Here is a 16,439-nt window from a genome sequence, read left to right as displayed (position 1 = left end):
GAGTCCCTGACTCCCTGGTCTCCATCCCTTTTAAGATGAGGTCTTGGATGACGCTTAATACCCTCCGAAGTACCCTGGTAAGACACTTGGCACAAATAATTGCGCAAGGCCCAGACATCATTATCTGAGGTGACTAAGAATGAGAAATAACTAAATAATTGCCATTATAACCCACTTCTCGAGATCAAATATATAGGGTGCGATTTATCAGAAATGAAACAGAGTTCCGTGTCGAGTGCGTTTAGTCGGGTGTATCCCACCGCTGGCAGCACGTTTAGCCGGGTGGCACTGCCAGGGTGCCCAGGTGGCATTGAGGTTCCAAGGAACCACCCTGCCCAGCCACTTGTAGGCCCCTGATTCACTGGGAACCCCCCCCCCCCCCCCCCCCCCCCCCCCCAACACACACACACAAGTGCCGGTACACTTGATCTCCATTTGTGGAGATTTCATAGAATTTACAGATTTCATAGAATTTACAGTGCAGAAGGAGGTCATTCGGCCCATCGAGACTGCACCGACTCCTGGAAAGAGCACCCTGCCCAAGGTTAACACCTCCACCCTATCCCCACAACCCAGTAACCCCACCCAACACTAAGGGCAATTTTTGACACTAAGGGCAATTTATCATGGCCAATCCACCTAACCTGCACATCTTTGGACTGTGGAAGGAAACCGGAGCACCCGGAGGAAACCCACGCACACACGGGGAGGATGTGCGGACTCCGCAGAGACAGTGACCCAAGCCAGAATCGAGCCTGGGACCCTGGAGCTGTGAAGCGATTGTGCTATCCACAATGCTACCGTGCTGCCCAAATGAGTACTCACTGGCGCTCCCTCGTGGTCTCCTCAGCGTGACTGTTATATTTCACCCATAAAAAAAACAAGAATACCGTCAAAAACAGTGACATTTATTGACAGGGGCCAGCCTTAACTTGATGGACTGCAGGGCCTCCTTCTGTGGTGGCACAGTGGTTATCACTGCTGCTTCACAACTCCAGGGACCCGGGTTCAATTCCGGCCTCGGGTGACTGTTGAGTTTGCACGATCTCCCCGTGTCTGCATGGGTTTCCTCCGGGTGCCCCGGTTTCCTTCCACAGTCCAAAGATGTGCAGTTTAAGTGGATTGGCCATGCTAAATTGCGCTTAGTGACCAAAGAAAGGTTAGGTGAGGTTATTGGATTATGTGAATCGGGTGGAGGTGCGGGCCAAGGTAAGGCACTCCTTCTTGGGTCGGTGCAGACTCGATGGGCCGAATGGCGTCCTTCTGCACTGCAGCGATGCTATGATTCTATGATAATGGCTCTAAGGGCGAGGGAGACGTCAGCCATTTTAACCCAGAAAGAAATACTATGGATGCCGGAAATCCGGAAAACCGCCAGAAAATCCTGGAAATACTCAGCAGGTACGGCATCATCTTTGGGGAGTGAGACAGAGTTTAGTGTTTCAAGTCAACACCCTCCCATCAGAACTGTAAGATGATGTTGCAACCTGCCCGCTTACCACTGGCTGGGGACTTATGGCAATCCCACAATCCTTTGGGAGCATGAGCTTCCCCAACGAGGGGCACGGAAAAATCATTAGCAGATTCCCTGCATAAATAAAGCTGGCCAGTTTGGAACCAGCTAGAGAGGAGTGAGCAGCAAGGGAGTTGCTGCTGCTGTTGTATATATATGTTATTGTAAGTAAATGTTATTATTTCTTTCTATCCTTCAACTCGTGCTGGATTCTTTGTGGCCCTCACAAAGGATGATCAAGATTTAACAGTTTATTTCACGGCCTAAGTATCTTGCCTCCGGAGGTCGCCTCCAGACGTCCTTTTGACGTGGCCGCACTTGAAGGCCCAGCTGTGCATCGTAGTAACAAAGCTAAACACCCACTTGGCTGGCAGATGACAGGCAGCAGATTAAAGCACAGCCTGAGCCTGGGATTCTGATCCATAACCACAGCAGTAGTTCAGTACCACAAAAACCACAAGTGATATGCAGTTGGACTTGAGCCGAGCTCAGATTGTTCCGGAAGTGATGATAATGGATCGTCTAACGTCGCCGAAGATGGCCCTATATTGCTGTATCAGGAGCCAGTTGGCTCTCGAGGGAGATACAGACTCCTTCAAATGTATTTTGTGTTATTTTAGTATGTGTATTTTGAAGATTACAAGGAGGCAGCCTCTACATTTAATTGACTGCAGATTTATGGTAGGCTTGAGTAATTGTTTCGTATTCATAAGCAGGTTCAGAGATTTTAATATATATTTTACCGGCCAGTTGCTGTGGATAGATTAACATCTTGACCTGTGAACTTGTCCTCACATTGCCCGTGTCTCAGAAGCTAATTAGTCTAGTAAGTTCCCAATAAAGCAGAAGAAAAGGCTTGCATTTGTATAGTACTTTTCACAACCACCAGATAAATGTCCTTGCAGACAACTGATTACCTTTGGAGTGCAGTCACTGTTGTAATGTTGGAAAGGTGGGAGTCAATATACACGCCAATGATTCCACAAACAGCAATGTGATCACCCGTTTTCCTGATATTGATTGGAAGGTAAATATTGGCCAGCTATTTGGGGATAACTTGACCCTGGTCTTTTCAAAAGTTTGTGCAGCACTCGAGTAGACCTTAATTTAAAGTCTTATCTCAATGCATGGCGCCTCTGGAAGTGCAGCACTCTGTCAATGCAGTCCCAGAGTGTCTGCCTTGATTTTTGTGCACAAATGCTAAGTGAGGCATGAGCCTGTAAACTGATGGTTCAGGGGCAAGAGTGCTATCAACTGGGCCAATATCCAGGCAAGAGGTATGTGCACATTTCCATCCACGTTTCCATCCAGAAATACACCGCCTGTCGCGTATCAAAAGGAAAGAAGTTAGAGGTCCAGAGATGGCCATTATGTTTTGCCATTTGCAGTTGAGTAACCTAATTCCTGTGACCCCAGTTCAAAAAGCAGCTGCACACACTGTGCTGAGTAAAATCAGACACTGGGGCTGCTGGCCACCTATAAGATATGATACCGGTCAAACTGGTAGGCTTTAATAATAATAATCGCTTATTATCACAAGTAGGCTTCAATGAAGTGACTGTGAAAAGCCCCTAGACGCCACATTCCAGCGCCTGTTCAGGGAGGCCAATATGGGAATTAAACCTGCGCTGCTGGCGTTGTTCTGCATTAGACACCAGCTGTTTAGCCCAATGTGCTAAACCAGCCCCTTGACACTTGTAGGAGGTAGAGAGGTGGAAAGGTTTCGGCAGGGAATTCCAGAGACGGACATAGACATTTGGGAACCCTGTGCTCTCCCACTAGGTGAGGGCCCCACGTCACGCCACATCCCCTGGTCACATGACGGCTCATCCTCAATGACGTTGAGTTCCCACCCCCCACCCCCAATAATGTCAAGCACCGCCCACAATGAGGTTGAGACCCACCCTGAATGATGTCAAACCCCACCCCCAATGATATTGGGGCCTCTCCCCCAATGACCTTGAGTCCCAGCCCCAATGACATCGAGCCCCAACCCGAATGATGTTGAGTCCTGCCCGGAATTACATTGAGCCCCAAACCCATGGCATTGAGCCCCCCACAATGTCATTGAGCCTCATCCCAGTGACATCGAGCACCGCCCTCAATGACCCAGAGCTCTACCCACAATGATGTTATGTACCAGCCTGAATGATGTGAGTCCCGCACCCAAAGACGTTGGGGTCCTCCCCAATGACACCGAGTCCTAGCCCCAAAGATATTGAGCGTGCCCAAAATGATGTCAAGCCCCAAAGGACATCAATGCCCTCCTGACCCTGCTCACCTTCAGCTCACACAATGAATGCACAGGCACCCCAAATCACTGCTTGACAGTGCTCCTGGCTGGCTACCTGGCTGCTGCTGCTAACGGACCCGGCCTCTGCTCTCTCGCCCTCGCCTTCCGGTCCATTTGCCACCCGGTCCAGTCTTCTCAGTTTCAGTCATGCCCGGTTGACCTCTGTTTGAGTCATCCCGCTCCTGCAGGCCACTTCTCCCTGATTCCTGATGCTGGCTCTTGCCTGGCCTTCTTGGCACCTCCCGCCTGCTCCTCTGCTCACCTCTCATTCAGGTGGCTGGGTCTCAATCCTTGATTACCATGTGTGCTCTTGTCTTGCTGCTGCTTCTTGCTATCTAGCCTGGGCACCTCTGTCCTTTTGGCTCTGCTGCTCCCCTTGACAGCTGTTGGCCCATGTCTCCTCCTCGCCTCGTTGAAGGCTGCGCAGGCTCGTCACCCCAGTGTTAGGTCTGCGACCTCATATTTGCCTCAGGCTGCCTGTCAGGCCGAATGTCAGAAACCTGGCTGCCGCTTTGCACCTTTACTCAGTGAAAGTTCAGAACTTCACATCAATTCAGGAGATCCGTGTCGGAACTGCTCTAAGTCATCACCACCTCTCAACGTTTGGCAAACTCCCGCTCTAAAGGGGAGTCCACCAATCAGAGCCTGATGTTGTTCTGTATTGACTGCGAATGAGCCTCTCAGAAAATTTAGAGCTACCAAGGCTCTGGCTGGTGTCCCCACCATAACAGCAACCTCTCTGTATGGGCATTGCCCTCCCATTGGCTGGGGCCCAACTTAAAGTAACATCTATTTCATCAACAAGGACAATGATGTATCAGTGCAGGATTTTCTCTGACCCCCAACAATTGCCTCTCTTATTTTTGCTAGATTCGGGCCGTTTTCTAATGTGGGCTTGTGGTCAGCGAAGACTTTTCAGGCATCAGCTTGTGCAGCCATTAAAAAAAACACATTTCAAATTGACTTTTTCATTAGGTCTGTTTCTTACTCCAGGATCCAGCTGCAGAGGTGAAGGGTCTGTACGAATGTACGTCCTCCTGCTCCTCCTATCTTGTTCCGAATTTGAACCCATTATCACTAATTGAAATGCGAGGGAAGTCCTGTTTAAACAGTGATGTTTTTAACACATTCCTGAATAACATGTCAGGAAGCCAATGCTTTTATTTTGGTTGAGCATGTTGTCTTATAAAGGAAGAAACTCGATGTAATGGATCATCTGAGGGGGCAGCATGTGGCATTGAGGACGCAGGTTCGAATCCCGGCCCTGGGTCACTGCCCGTGTGGAGTTTGCACATTCTCCCCATGTCTGCGTGGGTTTCACCCCCACAACCCAAAGGTAGGCAGGTTATGTGGGTTGGCCATGCTAAATTGCTCCTTAATTGGAAAAAAAAGTAATTGGGCACTCTAGATTCATGGGCAACACGGTAGCACAGTGTTTAGCACAGCTGCTTAACAGCTCCAGAGTCCCAGGTTCGATTCCCGGCTTGGGTCACTGTGCGGAGTCTGCACATTCTCCCCGTGTCTGCGTGGGTTTCCTCTGGATGCTCCAGTTTCCTCTCACAGTCCAAAGATGTGCAGGTTAGGTGGATTGGCCATGATAAATTGCTCTTAGTGTCCAAAACAAAAGGTTAAGTGGGGTTACTGGAGTATGGGAATAGGGTGGAGCCTTAAGTGGGGTGCTCTTTCCAAGAGCCGATGCAGACTTGGTGGGCCGAATGGCCTCCTTCTGCACTGTAAATTCTGTAAATTCTATGATTTTATAACTACAAGTTGCTAATAAATTCATTGCAGTGTCACAGAACGTTACAGCACAGAAGAGGAGGCCATTCAGTGCATTGTGCCTGTACTAGCTCTTTGAAAGAGCTGCCCCATTGTTTAACACCTATTGTTCATTTTCTGTTTTTGTTATAAAAATTTACAAATATTTCAATAAAAATATTTTTTTAATAACAAAGAGCTACCCCATTAGACCCACTCCTCCACTCTTTCGTATGAACAAACAAACATACGAAATAGGAAAATGAGTTGGCCATTCAGCCCTTCGAGCCTGCTCCACCATTCAATGATATCATGACTAACTGTGTTGAGTTTCACATTGCCCATCTTTGATTCCCTCCCCCAAGAAGAATCTACCTCCCTCTGCCTTAAAATATTCAGTGACCCCACTTGCACCGTCTTCTGAGGCCGAAAGTTCCAAAGTCGCACACCCCTCATCTCTGCCCTAAAAAGGTGAGCCCCTAATTTTAAAATGGTGCCCCCGAGTTTTGGACTCACCCACAAGAGGAAACATCCTTTCGATTGCCTCCTTGTCGAGACCGTTCAAGATCGTTTAGACTTCAATCAAGTCACCCCTCACTCTTCTAAACTCCAGTGGAAACAAGCCCAGCCTTTTCAACCTTTCCTCATAAAATAACCCACTCATTCCAGGTGTTAATCCAGTAAACCTCCTCTGAATCACCTCCAAAATAGGCCTTCAGTTTTTTTCCCTTTTCAATATTTATCCATTTCCCTTTTCAAAGTTTCAATTGAATCTGCCTCCACAACCCTTTCAGGTAGTGCATTGCTGATCAAAACAACTCGCTGTGGAAAAATATTTTCGTGCACAAATATCTGAAATCAGTGACATCTGGGGCGGGATTCTCCGACCCCCCGCACAGGGGGGGCACAGGGCGATCTGGCCCCGGGGGGTGCCCCCATGGTGGCCTGGCCTGCGATCGGGGCCCACCTATCGGTGGGCGGGCCTGTGCCGTGGGGGCACTCGTTTCCTTCCGCGTCCACCATAGTCTTCACGATGGCGGAGGTGAAAGTGATCCCCTCCCCTGCACATGCGCGGGGATGACGTCAGCAGCCGCTGATGCTCCGGCGCAAGCGTGGACTTCCGTCGGCCGGCGAAGTCCCTTCGGCCCCGGCTGCCATGGCGCCAAAGGTCTTTCCCACCGGCCGGCGGGGCGCCAACAACTCCATCGCAGGCCTAGCCCCTCAAGGTTAGGGCTTGGCCCCTAAAGATGCGGAGAAATCCGCACCTTTGGGGCGGCCTGACGCCGGAGTGGTTCACGCCACTCCATCCCGTCGGGACCCCCGCCCCACCGGGTAGGGGAGAATTCCGGCCTTGGTTACCGACTCTCCTGCCAGTGGAAACAGTTTCTCCCGACCCACTCCATCAAAATCCTTAATTTTAATCACACTTATCCCAATCTCTTCTTGACCTTCCTCTGCTCTTAAGGAGAACAATCTCAGCATCTCCAGTCTCCGACCTACGCAATTGAATTCCCTCATCCCTGGTATTACTCAGGTAAATCTCCTCGGCGCCATCTTCGAGACCTTGACATCCATCCTGAAGTGTGGTGTCCATAATGCAATACTCCAGCTGAGGCCTAAGCCCTAATTTTCAAAAGAATTGCACGGACACAAACCCTGAAATGAGTTATCAGCAAAAATGACATTGGATTTGATGGTAGCATGTAAACTAATCAGCGTGCTAAATTATTAATCAATTCAAATTAATTTGCAGTTTAGTTTAGTGTCAGCATGTTGGAATTCTGACTGAGCATGGAGATGTGAATTGATCTTCACAGCATTAAAAATAGAATACACTGCTTCCTCAAGAAACACAAATAAGTACCACGAGGATTGATCGAAGTCTCTACCCCATTTGGGTCAGTTTTATTTCTGCAATCTAACTTTTTATTCGAAATTCCAGTGTGAACATTGTAAGTAATGAAGATAGAGGCTATTGATAAATTAATACATTTATGTTATTCATTCAAACTCCCCCTTTCGTGTTCATTCAGTGCCTAGAGTATTGAAGCTTTGTGTTCAATTTCGTCTTATAGCCAAGGCTGTTTACTCGTTTTTTTTTAATAACCTGAGTTCAAATGTGACATTTCGGCAGCCAGCAAAATATAATTAGACACAGGCAAAATGACGGGTACCGATATTTGGAATAGAAAGTGTGATGTTTCATAAATATTTAAACTCACAAACTCCCCTGTGACATGAGTGCAGTGTTACCGGAGAAGGCATTTTAATATCCAGATGGCTCCTTCGTGGAAGTAAAACTGTTTCCATGGAACCATGGAATGGTCGTAGAGCAGCAGAAGACCAATTGGGCCATTGTGTCCGTGCTGGCTGTCTGATGGAACGACTCACCTAGTGCCACTCCCCCTACCCCTGCAATTGTGTTCTCTTCCAATAATGATTCAGTTCTCTTTTGAAAACCATGCATGAATGAGCCTCCACCGCACACTCAGCCAAGTCATCACATTACGATAGTGCAGCTTCAAGGACAGTTTTAAAGGGTAACTAGTCTACCTCCGATGTCATTGTACAAAGGGAGTAAAAGACAGTCCGGTTGTAAGTTTAAGTGGGGTTAAAGGGCTGTGGATATGATTGAATCAGGACATTCAGATGTTAATTAGTTCCCCTTTTAACATCACTGGCCTGAAAATTTGCCCATTCCTATTTTGTATATATCTTTTTTTCATAAATTTAGAGTACCCAATTATTTTTTTCCAATTGAGGGGCAATTTAGCGTGGCCAATCCACCGAGCATGCATATCTTTGGGTTGTGGGGCGAAACCCATGCAAACACGGGGAGAATGTGCAAACACCACACGGACAGTGACCCAGAGCCGGCATCGAACCTGGGACCCCGTGAGGCAGCAATTCTAACCACTGGGCCACCGTGCTGCCCCTTTGGATATATCTTTAAGTGTTAGCTGGCTATCTTGTGACTAGGGTGGCACGGTCAACTCCAGGGACCAAAGTTCAATTCCGGCCTTGTGTAACTGTCTGTGTGAAATTTGCACATTCTCCCCGTGTCTGTGTGGGTTTCCTCCGGGTCGGCTGGTTTCCTCCCATAGTCCAAAGATATGCAGGTTAGGGAGATTGGCCATAATAAATTTGTGTCCAGCGGTTAGGTGGGGTTACAGGGATGGGGAGTGGGCCTGGGTAGGGTGTTTTTTTTAGCGTGGTGGTGTAACACAATGGGACGAAAGGCCTCCTTCTGCACTGTAGATATTCTATGATTCTATGATTGGAAGTTCAAGACGACGAAAGGCTAACACGGATTATCTAACCTGAAACTTTGGTGCAGTACTGAGAGAGTGCTGCATTGCTAGAGGTGCCAGCTTTCAAATAATCAGTTGAACCAAAACCCCATTCATTGATGTGGTGCAATAGATCCCATGGGCCTGTTCAAAGAAATGGGAAGTTCTCTTAGTGTCTAAGCCAATATTTCTCCCACGACCACAGACAGTATTAATAGACCAGCTGATTTTTCAGTGATTTACAGTGACTGTCTCTCAAAATGTTTGTATTACTTAGAAGCTTGAATTAATAAGGCACCACGTAGCCACAAAACCCTCCTTCCTCAATCATTTCCTCAGTATCCTTGAAAGGTTTGAATAAATAGTTGGACTTCAATTTTTTTGCAGACGTTGGGACTGTTTTCCTTGGAGAAGAGAAGGGTGAGAGGAGATGTGATGGACGTGTTCAAAATCATGAGGGATCGGGACAGAGTAGCAAGGGAAAAACTGTTCCCATTGGTGGCACGGTGGCACAGTGTTTAGTACTGGTGCCTGAAGTACCAGGGACCTGAGTTCAATTTCAGCCTTGGGTAACTGTGTGGAGTTTGCACACTCTTCACATGTCTGTGTGGGTTTCCTCCGGGTGCTCCGGTTTCCTCCCACAGTCCAAAGATGTGCAGGTTATGTGGATTGGCCACGTTAAATTGCCCCTTACTTTCCAGAGGTTTGGTGGGGTTATGGATATGGGCAGGGGAATGGGTCTGGGTCAGTGCAGACTCGATGGACTGAATGGCCTGCTTCTGTGCTTTAAACATTCTACGATTCTCCTGCATCCATTTTAACTTCAATTTTTAAATCATAAATGCAACGGCAACTCCCCCTCGCATCCATCAAACCTCCACACCCACCTCACCATTATATTTGAGGTAAAACTTCTATTAGGCCATATCAACCAGAGCTGGTAGCTACTGTCAGCTCCCTGCCTTAGGAAGGGTTCTTGTCACTTTCTCTAACTCATGTCGCTTCTTCTATCTCAGATAACACAGACAGGCCTGTCAAGCATTTCTACCGAGATGGAGTGCAGAACTACACCAAGCTGCTGCTGAGTGCTGAGCGAGGAGTGCTCTATGTTGGTGCAAGAGATGCTATTTTCTCCCTGGATGTTTTGGACATTGCTCCCAATAAATTCAAAAATGAGGTATATTCATATTTACATCTGTGAGGTGATGGGAAAGCTTCTTGACACCTGGTAAATTAGTGCTGGCACATATGTTGTCATTTCTTATTCTAATTTCATGTAACTGTTATTGATTTAGGATTTAACGGACAATTAGTGCTACTGTATGAAGCAAAAGTAGATTTTGACAACAGATGCAAATTCATCAGGAGCTAGATTGACACTATCAAATCACACATCACTGTCAGCTGTCAGAGTTTTACATCTAGAAACAGGGCACGGGGGTCACAGAGGCATTGTTCTGTCACATCATATCACCAAATTCCCCCCCCCCCCCCCCCCCCCCCCCCCCCTCCCATTTCCTATCTCTGTCATTAGATGCTGAGCTCCTCTCACTAGGAGGGTGACTGACAAGATATCTACTTCTGTCACTTGTATAATTACCGAACCAACATAAGCCCAGCTTCCCGATGGCTGTGAAGACTAATCCCCTGTCGTCTCCCAATTTGGAGGCCCAGATCTGACAGGAATTTTCCAATTGGATTTAAGGTTACCAGGTCAGCGGCAGCTGGATACATGTGTGAAGTCAGCCAGTGAAGGGGCTTGCGGTTAACAATCTTCAGCTGAATATTTATAACCGGAATTTCACTGCCTCTAACCCTTCACTTTCTTTCTCAGACGACACACATAGACCCGTCAAACATTTCCACCACTGACGTGGACAGCAAGATGAATCCTGTCATTAGTATCTGTCAGTATCAGTGCCTACACTGGCTGCTTCCACCAAAACTATCGCCAGAGTGTTGAAACCTTTGACTGACTGCAGATTAATTTCTTAAAACAAATTAAATTGAACAAAAACACAAAGTACAAAGTGTTTCGTAGAAATGTACATCTTTATAGAAGGAAAGAGCCATTCACCAAATTCTGTTACTTCTGAGAAAAGGACAGTGATATATCACCTGTTGTAATAGAAGTATTATTTCCAACGTGTCATTAAAACACAGGCAAGGATGGTTTATAACATTCGACAGGGATCCCATCCAATTTCTCTATTTCTTTGTTAGGTTCATTTCCTCACTGTTTTTACATTGTATGGAGGGATCCCCTGCACAGTAAATGTTTTATGTCTTTGTTTAACCTCTCAGGATGCAGTTGTTTTTTAAATTATTCTGTTTATTGCAAGTAACGACGCAAGTGTACTTTTCAGTGTTTTAGGATGACACGATTAAATACTTTCTGCTGTGGAACATCAACTGTGATGAAGCATGAGATGATTTTTAAGGAGTTGGGTTAGTAGATTGTTCAGGCTGTGTGGGCACAAATTTCCCACACCATCCAACAATTGAACAGGAAACTCTGTAGAAACATCTTGGTGAGGTGACTGTACGCATCCCAATGTGACTGCCAAACCACTCCTCATGAGGGTGCTGAAAAGGGTGGCCTCACTATTATTGAGGGAGGTAATTGGTACCTGCTCATCCCGTATTTCAAACTCCCATGTTCACTCATTCCTCCTGTCACTGGGAAGTACATTTGATCGCAGGATAGAAACACAGGAAAGTGGAGGTCAGATAAGAGGTCAGAGCTTGCTGGAATGGCACTGTAGACTTGAAGGGGCAAATGGACAACAGTTGCCCCCATTTCTTACATTATCAGCAGTGCGTGCTTGCCAGACTGTTTTTACCCTGCCTTTGTTTGGATTTACAAAGCCAAACTTGGCTACTCAGAGTGTGGGGGGTTTAGCTCAGTTGGCTGGATGGCTGGTTCACGATGCGGAGCGACGCCATCAGCGTGTGATCAATTCCCGTACCGGCTGGAGGATATTTATGAAGGTCCCAACTTCTCAACCTTGCCCCATGCCTGAGGTGTGGTGACCCTCAGTCAGCTCTCAAAGGGTAAAGCAGCCTATGGTCCTCTGGGACTGTGGCAACCTTTACATTATATATGGGAGATGGACGGGTAGACAAAGGCATTGGTAATTAGCCGCCAAAGTCTATGAGAAACCAAATGCTTCTCTCTCTCTGTTGGAGAGAGAAACAAGCAGTTATATGGTTTGATGGGCACTACCCCGCATCAAGCATTGAGCAAGGCAAGGAAATGTCCTGTATGGGAATTGAACTCCGTATTGGCATCATACACTCTCGCCATCTAGCCAGCTGAGCCACTTGGTCCCCACACAAAGAAATTGAAGGGTCGAGATTGGATCACACTGCAGAGAGCAACCCCAATAGAAGTGAATCATTTTCCTGACACCTCAGCCATGTGAATGAAGGGGCCTAACGTCTTTGCAAGCACAGACAAACATCCAACCAAGTGTTGAGCTCAGCCGTTTTCTAGATAACCCTGACCTAAATAATAGGAGTTCAAAGTCTTTGATGCTGGTTCCAGTGAGTTTTTAAAAATTGTCAGCTGATTATTGTACTGGAACTAAGTCCTGCGCATTCCCTCCCTTCGACAGTATTGTAGCCAAATAAGGCAAGCTGGTACAAGTGATGAGTCAACAGGTTGTTGATATTTACACTGAACAATTTCTGTAACAGAGATTGAAATATATTTTCAATATTAACCATATTGATATATCCTTCACAGGTGATCTGGGAAGCACCAGAAGAGAAGAGGAGTGAATGTCATTTTAAGGGCAAAAGCCTGTCGGTAAGGCCTCTCACCATAAGAATTAACTGTTGAAATACATTTAAGGCCAATCGTGAGTGATAAATTCTGACATGTTTGTCTGGTTGCAGAGTGATTGCTTCAACTATATCAAGATCCTTCTCCAGGTGAACCGTACACATGTATATGTTTGTGGGACTTATGCCTTCAGCCCCACTTGTGCCTACATCGTAAGTATTGACACTGCTGTCTTTAAGTATTAAAAGATTAAATATTGCCAGGTAGATGCACAAAGTGTAATCTATAATCTTTTTCTTGTAGCGTATCGCCGACTTCTCTCTTGCCAAAGGTCCCAATGGTAATCCTCTAATGGAAGATGGAAAAGGCCGATGTCCCTTTGACCCGACCTATAAGTCGACTGCAATTATGGTTGGTGGGTAAAAGCAGTTTTCAAGCAGTTGTTTTTGCCCAACATATGATTAGAACTCATTAAATGAGGCAGTACCCTGAGCCAGCAAACTGTAAGATTATAGGGTTGGAGGCTGGAACACACGTCTTAATCCCAGTGAAGACCAGTGATTACCCTGCCGATCAAACGCCGTCCCTGCCAGTGGATTTGACTCTTCCAGAAGTTTCTGTTGGTTTTTCTTGCCCTGGAGTGCAGAAGATTGAGTGAGATATGCTGAATTTCTTGAAAATGATAGAAGTACAGCAGCAGATAAAGAGAAACTCTCTTCTTGCTGTGGGAGTCCAGATGGGCAAATCTTAAAAAGAGAGCCAGACCATTTAAGAGGGAAATTAAGAATACCTTTTTAAAACAAATGGTAGTTGTAATCTTGAATTCTCTCCCCAGAAGTCTGTGGCAGTTGGGATTCAAGACAGATTTTATTGGGTTAGGCTAAGAGGGATATGGAGCAACGGTGGGCTAATGATGTTGAGGTACAGATCAGCTATCATCTAACTGAATGATATAATAGGCCTGAATGGCCACTCCTGTTTCTGTGGATTTCACACCGTCAGCAGGATGCAATGCTACACCACACACTAGAGCCTTACTTCAAATATAGACAAGATAGGTCAATTCCTGAGTGGAAGCGAGAGTGACTGCGCTTGACAGGAAGACAGCATTTGATAGAACATGGAAGCCTTAATAAAATTTAAGTCAATGGGAATCAGGGAGGAACACTTCACTGGTTAGAGTTAGAACGAGCACATACAAAGATGGCTGTAGTCGTTGGAGGCCAATCTGTAGTCATTGGAGGCCAATCATTTCAGTCCCAGGATGTCTCTGCAGCAGTTCTTCAAGGTAGACCCAACCATCTTCAGCTGATCTATCAATAACCTTTCCTCAATCTAGAGGTCAGAAGCGGGGATGTTCGCTTATGGCTGCATACTGTTCAGCCCCATTTACAATTCTTCAGATAAGGAAACGGTCAATGCCTGCATGCAGCAAGACCTGGACAAGATTTAGTGTTGATCTGAAAAGCAATCATCATTTATAAAAAGAGACAGTCTTAACACCTCCCTAAGACATTCAATGGCATTACTGTAGCTGAATTTCCCACTATCAGCATCTGGGCTTCACCATTGACGAGAAACATAATTGGATGAACCATGTAAACACTGTAGCTGCAAAAGCATGTCAGAGCTGGGAGTTCTGCAGAGAGAAACTAATCTCCTGACTCTCCAACAGTCTGTCCACTATCTAGAAGGCACAAATCAGGAGTGTGACGGAATACTCTCCACTTGCCTGGGTGAGTGCAACTCCAACAACACTCAAGAAGCTCGACACCATCCAGGACAAAGCAGCCCACTTGATTGGCACCCCATCCACCACCTTCAACATCCACTCCCTCCACCACCGAGACACAATGTGCATTGTAGTAACTCACCAAGGTTCCTTCGGCAGCACCGTCCAAACCCGCAACCTCTACCACCTAGAAGGACAAGGGCAGCAGTCCCATTGGACCACCACCATCTGAAAATTCCCCTCCAAATCACGCACTATCCTGACTTGGAAATATATCGACATTGGATCGCTGGGTCAAAATCCTGGAATTCCCTCCCTAACCATGATGTGTCCTTCACCTGAGGAAGGAGCAGTGCTCCGAAAGCTCGTGTTTGAAACAAACCTGTTGGACTTTAACCTGTTGTTTTAAGACTTCTTACAGTGTCCCTCCCTAACAGCACTAGGTGCACCTACACCACATGGACTGCAGTGGTTCAAGAAGGTGACTCAGCACCACACTATCGAGGGATGACTCGATAAATGCTGGCCTAGGCAGGGATGCTTATATCCATGAATAAACATAGAAAAAATATTGAATCAATGCGATACCATGTTTTTCTTTTATTCTTTAAATGGCTGGATTCAATGTAGATCTTTGTGTTTTACATTTAAAATTGGATATATAAATATGTAACACTGTTTGTTAAACACTGAAGAACTCTATGGATGGTTTTAATTTGTGTTCGTCTTTACTTTTACCAGAGGGAGAATTGTATGCAGGAACTGTCAGCAATTTTCAGGGGAATGAGCCAATCATTTCAAGAAGCCTGGGAAACAAACCACCTTTAAAAACAGAAAACTCTCTCAATTGGCTCCAGGGTAAGTGACAGGCAACAACTGTTATTTGATTTGATTTGTCACATGTACTGGAGTACAGTGAAAAGTATTATTCTGTGGCCAAGTACGTAAATAGCAGACAAAAAAGAATATTCAACAGAGAACACTGACAAATGGTACATCGACAAACAGTGATTGGTTACAGTGCGGAACAAAGGGCCAAACAAAGCAAATACATGAGCAAGAGCAGCATAGGGCATCATAAATAGTGTTCCTACAGGGAACAGATCAGTCCAAGGAGGATTTGTTGAGTCTTTTAGGTGTGGGAAAGAAGCTGTTCCTATGTCTGGATGTGTGGGTCTTCAGATGTGATATGATTTTCGAGGAAGAATGTCTTAAAAATACCCAATTCCCATATTAAAAAGACATTTTCCCAGCAGGCTGCCGGAGTGTGTGGGTGGTACAGCGAGGCGGGATCGTTGATGATTGCTGATATCAGCTGTGTCATTACAGGGAGGTGTATAGGGCAGGATAGATACTACACAAGGAGAAGAGAACATCCAAAGACAGATCAATACAAGTAAATAGATTGAGAAACAGCTGCACCACATGGACGCTCTGACTGCCTCTGAAGTGATGACAGCTTGCTAAAAGAGCCCCTGCCCTGCAAAACTGCACTGTGCTACCAGGTTCCCGCACCCGAGCAAACTCTACCCCTACCAAACACTCCCCTAACCAAACACTCCCCTAACCAAACACTCCCCTAACCAAACTCTCCCCCTACCAAACACTCCCCTAACCAAATACTCCTCCAACGGAACACTTCCCCCATCAAACTCTCCTCATTAACAAATTCTCCCCTACCAAACTCTCCCACTACATAACTCTCCCCCTACCAAATTCTCCCCTACTAAACTCTCCTTCCTGCCAATCTCTCCCCCTACCAGATTCTTCCCCATCAAAATCTCCCTCTACCAAACTCTCCCCCTACCAAACTCTCCCCACCAAACTCTCCTCTAGCAAACTCTCACCCTACCAAATTCTGTCTCCAGATGAAACTCTCCCCCACCAAACTCTCCACTAGCAAATTCTCCCATCACCAAACTCTCCCCCTACCAAACTCCCCTCAACAAACTCCCCCCCTACCAAACTCTCCCCACCAAACTCTCCCCCTACCAAACTCACCCCCTACCAATTCTTCCCCCCACCAAACTCGTCCCCTACTAAACTCCCCCCCCTATGAATTCTTC

At 46.4% G+C, this 16,439-nt stretch overlaps 1 protein-coding gene across 15 annotated transcripts in view; it reads left to right on the top strand.

Annotated features, from left to right (window-relative positions):
• The window catches only part of sema4ba (sema domain, immunoglobulin domain (Ig), transmembrane domain (TM) and short cytoplasmic domain, (semaphorin) 4Ba), a 636,623-nt gene that overhangs the window by 555,376 nt on the left and 64,808 nt on the right, over positions 1–16,439 (top strand). For all 15 annotated transcript variants that reach the window (XM_038813267.1, XM_038813268.1, XM_038813272.1 and 12 more), the window contains 5 exons: positions 9,871–10,031; positions 12,603–12,665; positions 12,755–12,853; positions 12,945–13,056; positions 15,115–15,231. In XM_038813267.1, the coding sequence (XP_038669195.1) occupies positions 9,871–10,031; positions 12,603–12,665; positions 12,755–12,853; positions 12,945–13,056; positions 15,115–15,231 (552 nt within the window). The remainder of the gene's footprint in view (positions 1–9,870; positions 10,032–12,602; positions 12,666–12,754; positions 12,854–12,944; positions 13,057–15,114; positions 15,232–16,439) is intronic.

Source organism: Scyliorhinus canicula, chromosome 12, assembly GCF_902713615.1.
Source record: "Scyliorhinus canicula chromosome 12, sScyCan1.1, whole genome shotgun sequence".
In the NCBI taxonomy this organism is placed as follows: Eukaryota; Metazoa; Chordata; class Chondrichthyes; order Carcharhiniformes; family Scyliorhinidae; genus Scyliorhinus; species Scyliorhinus canicula.
This window is presented reverse-complemented; position numbering and strand designations above follow the sequence as displayed.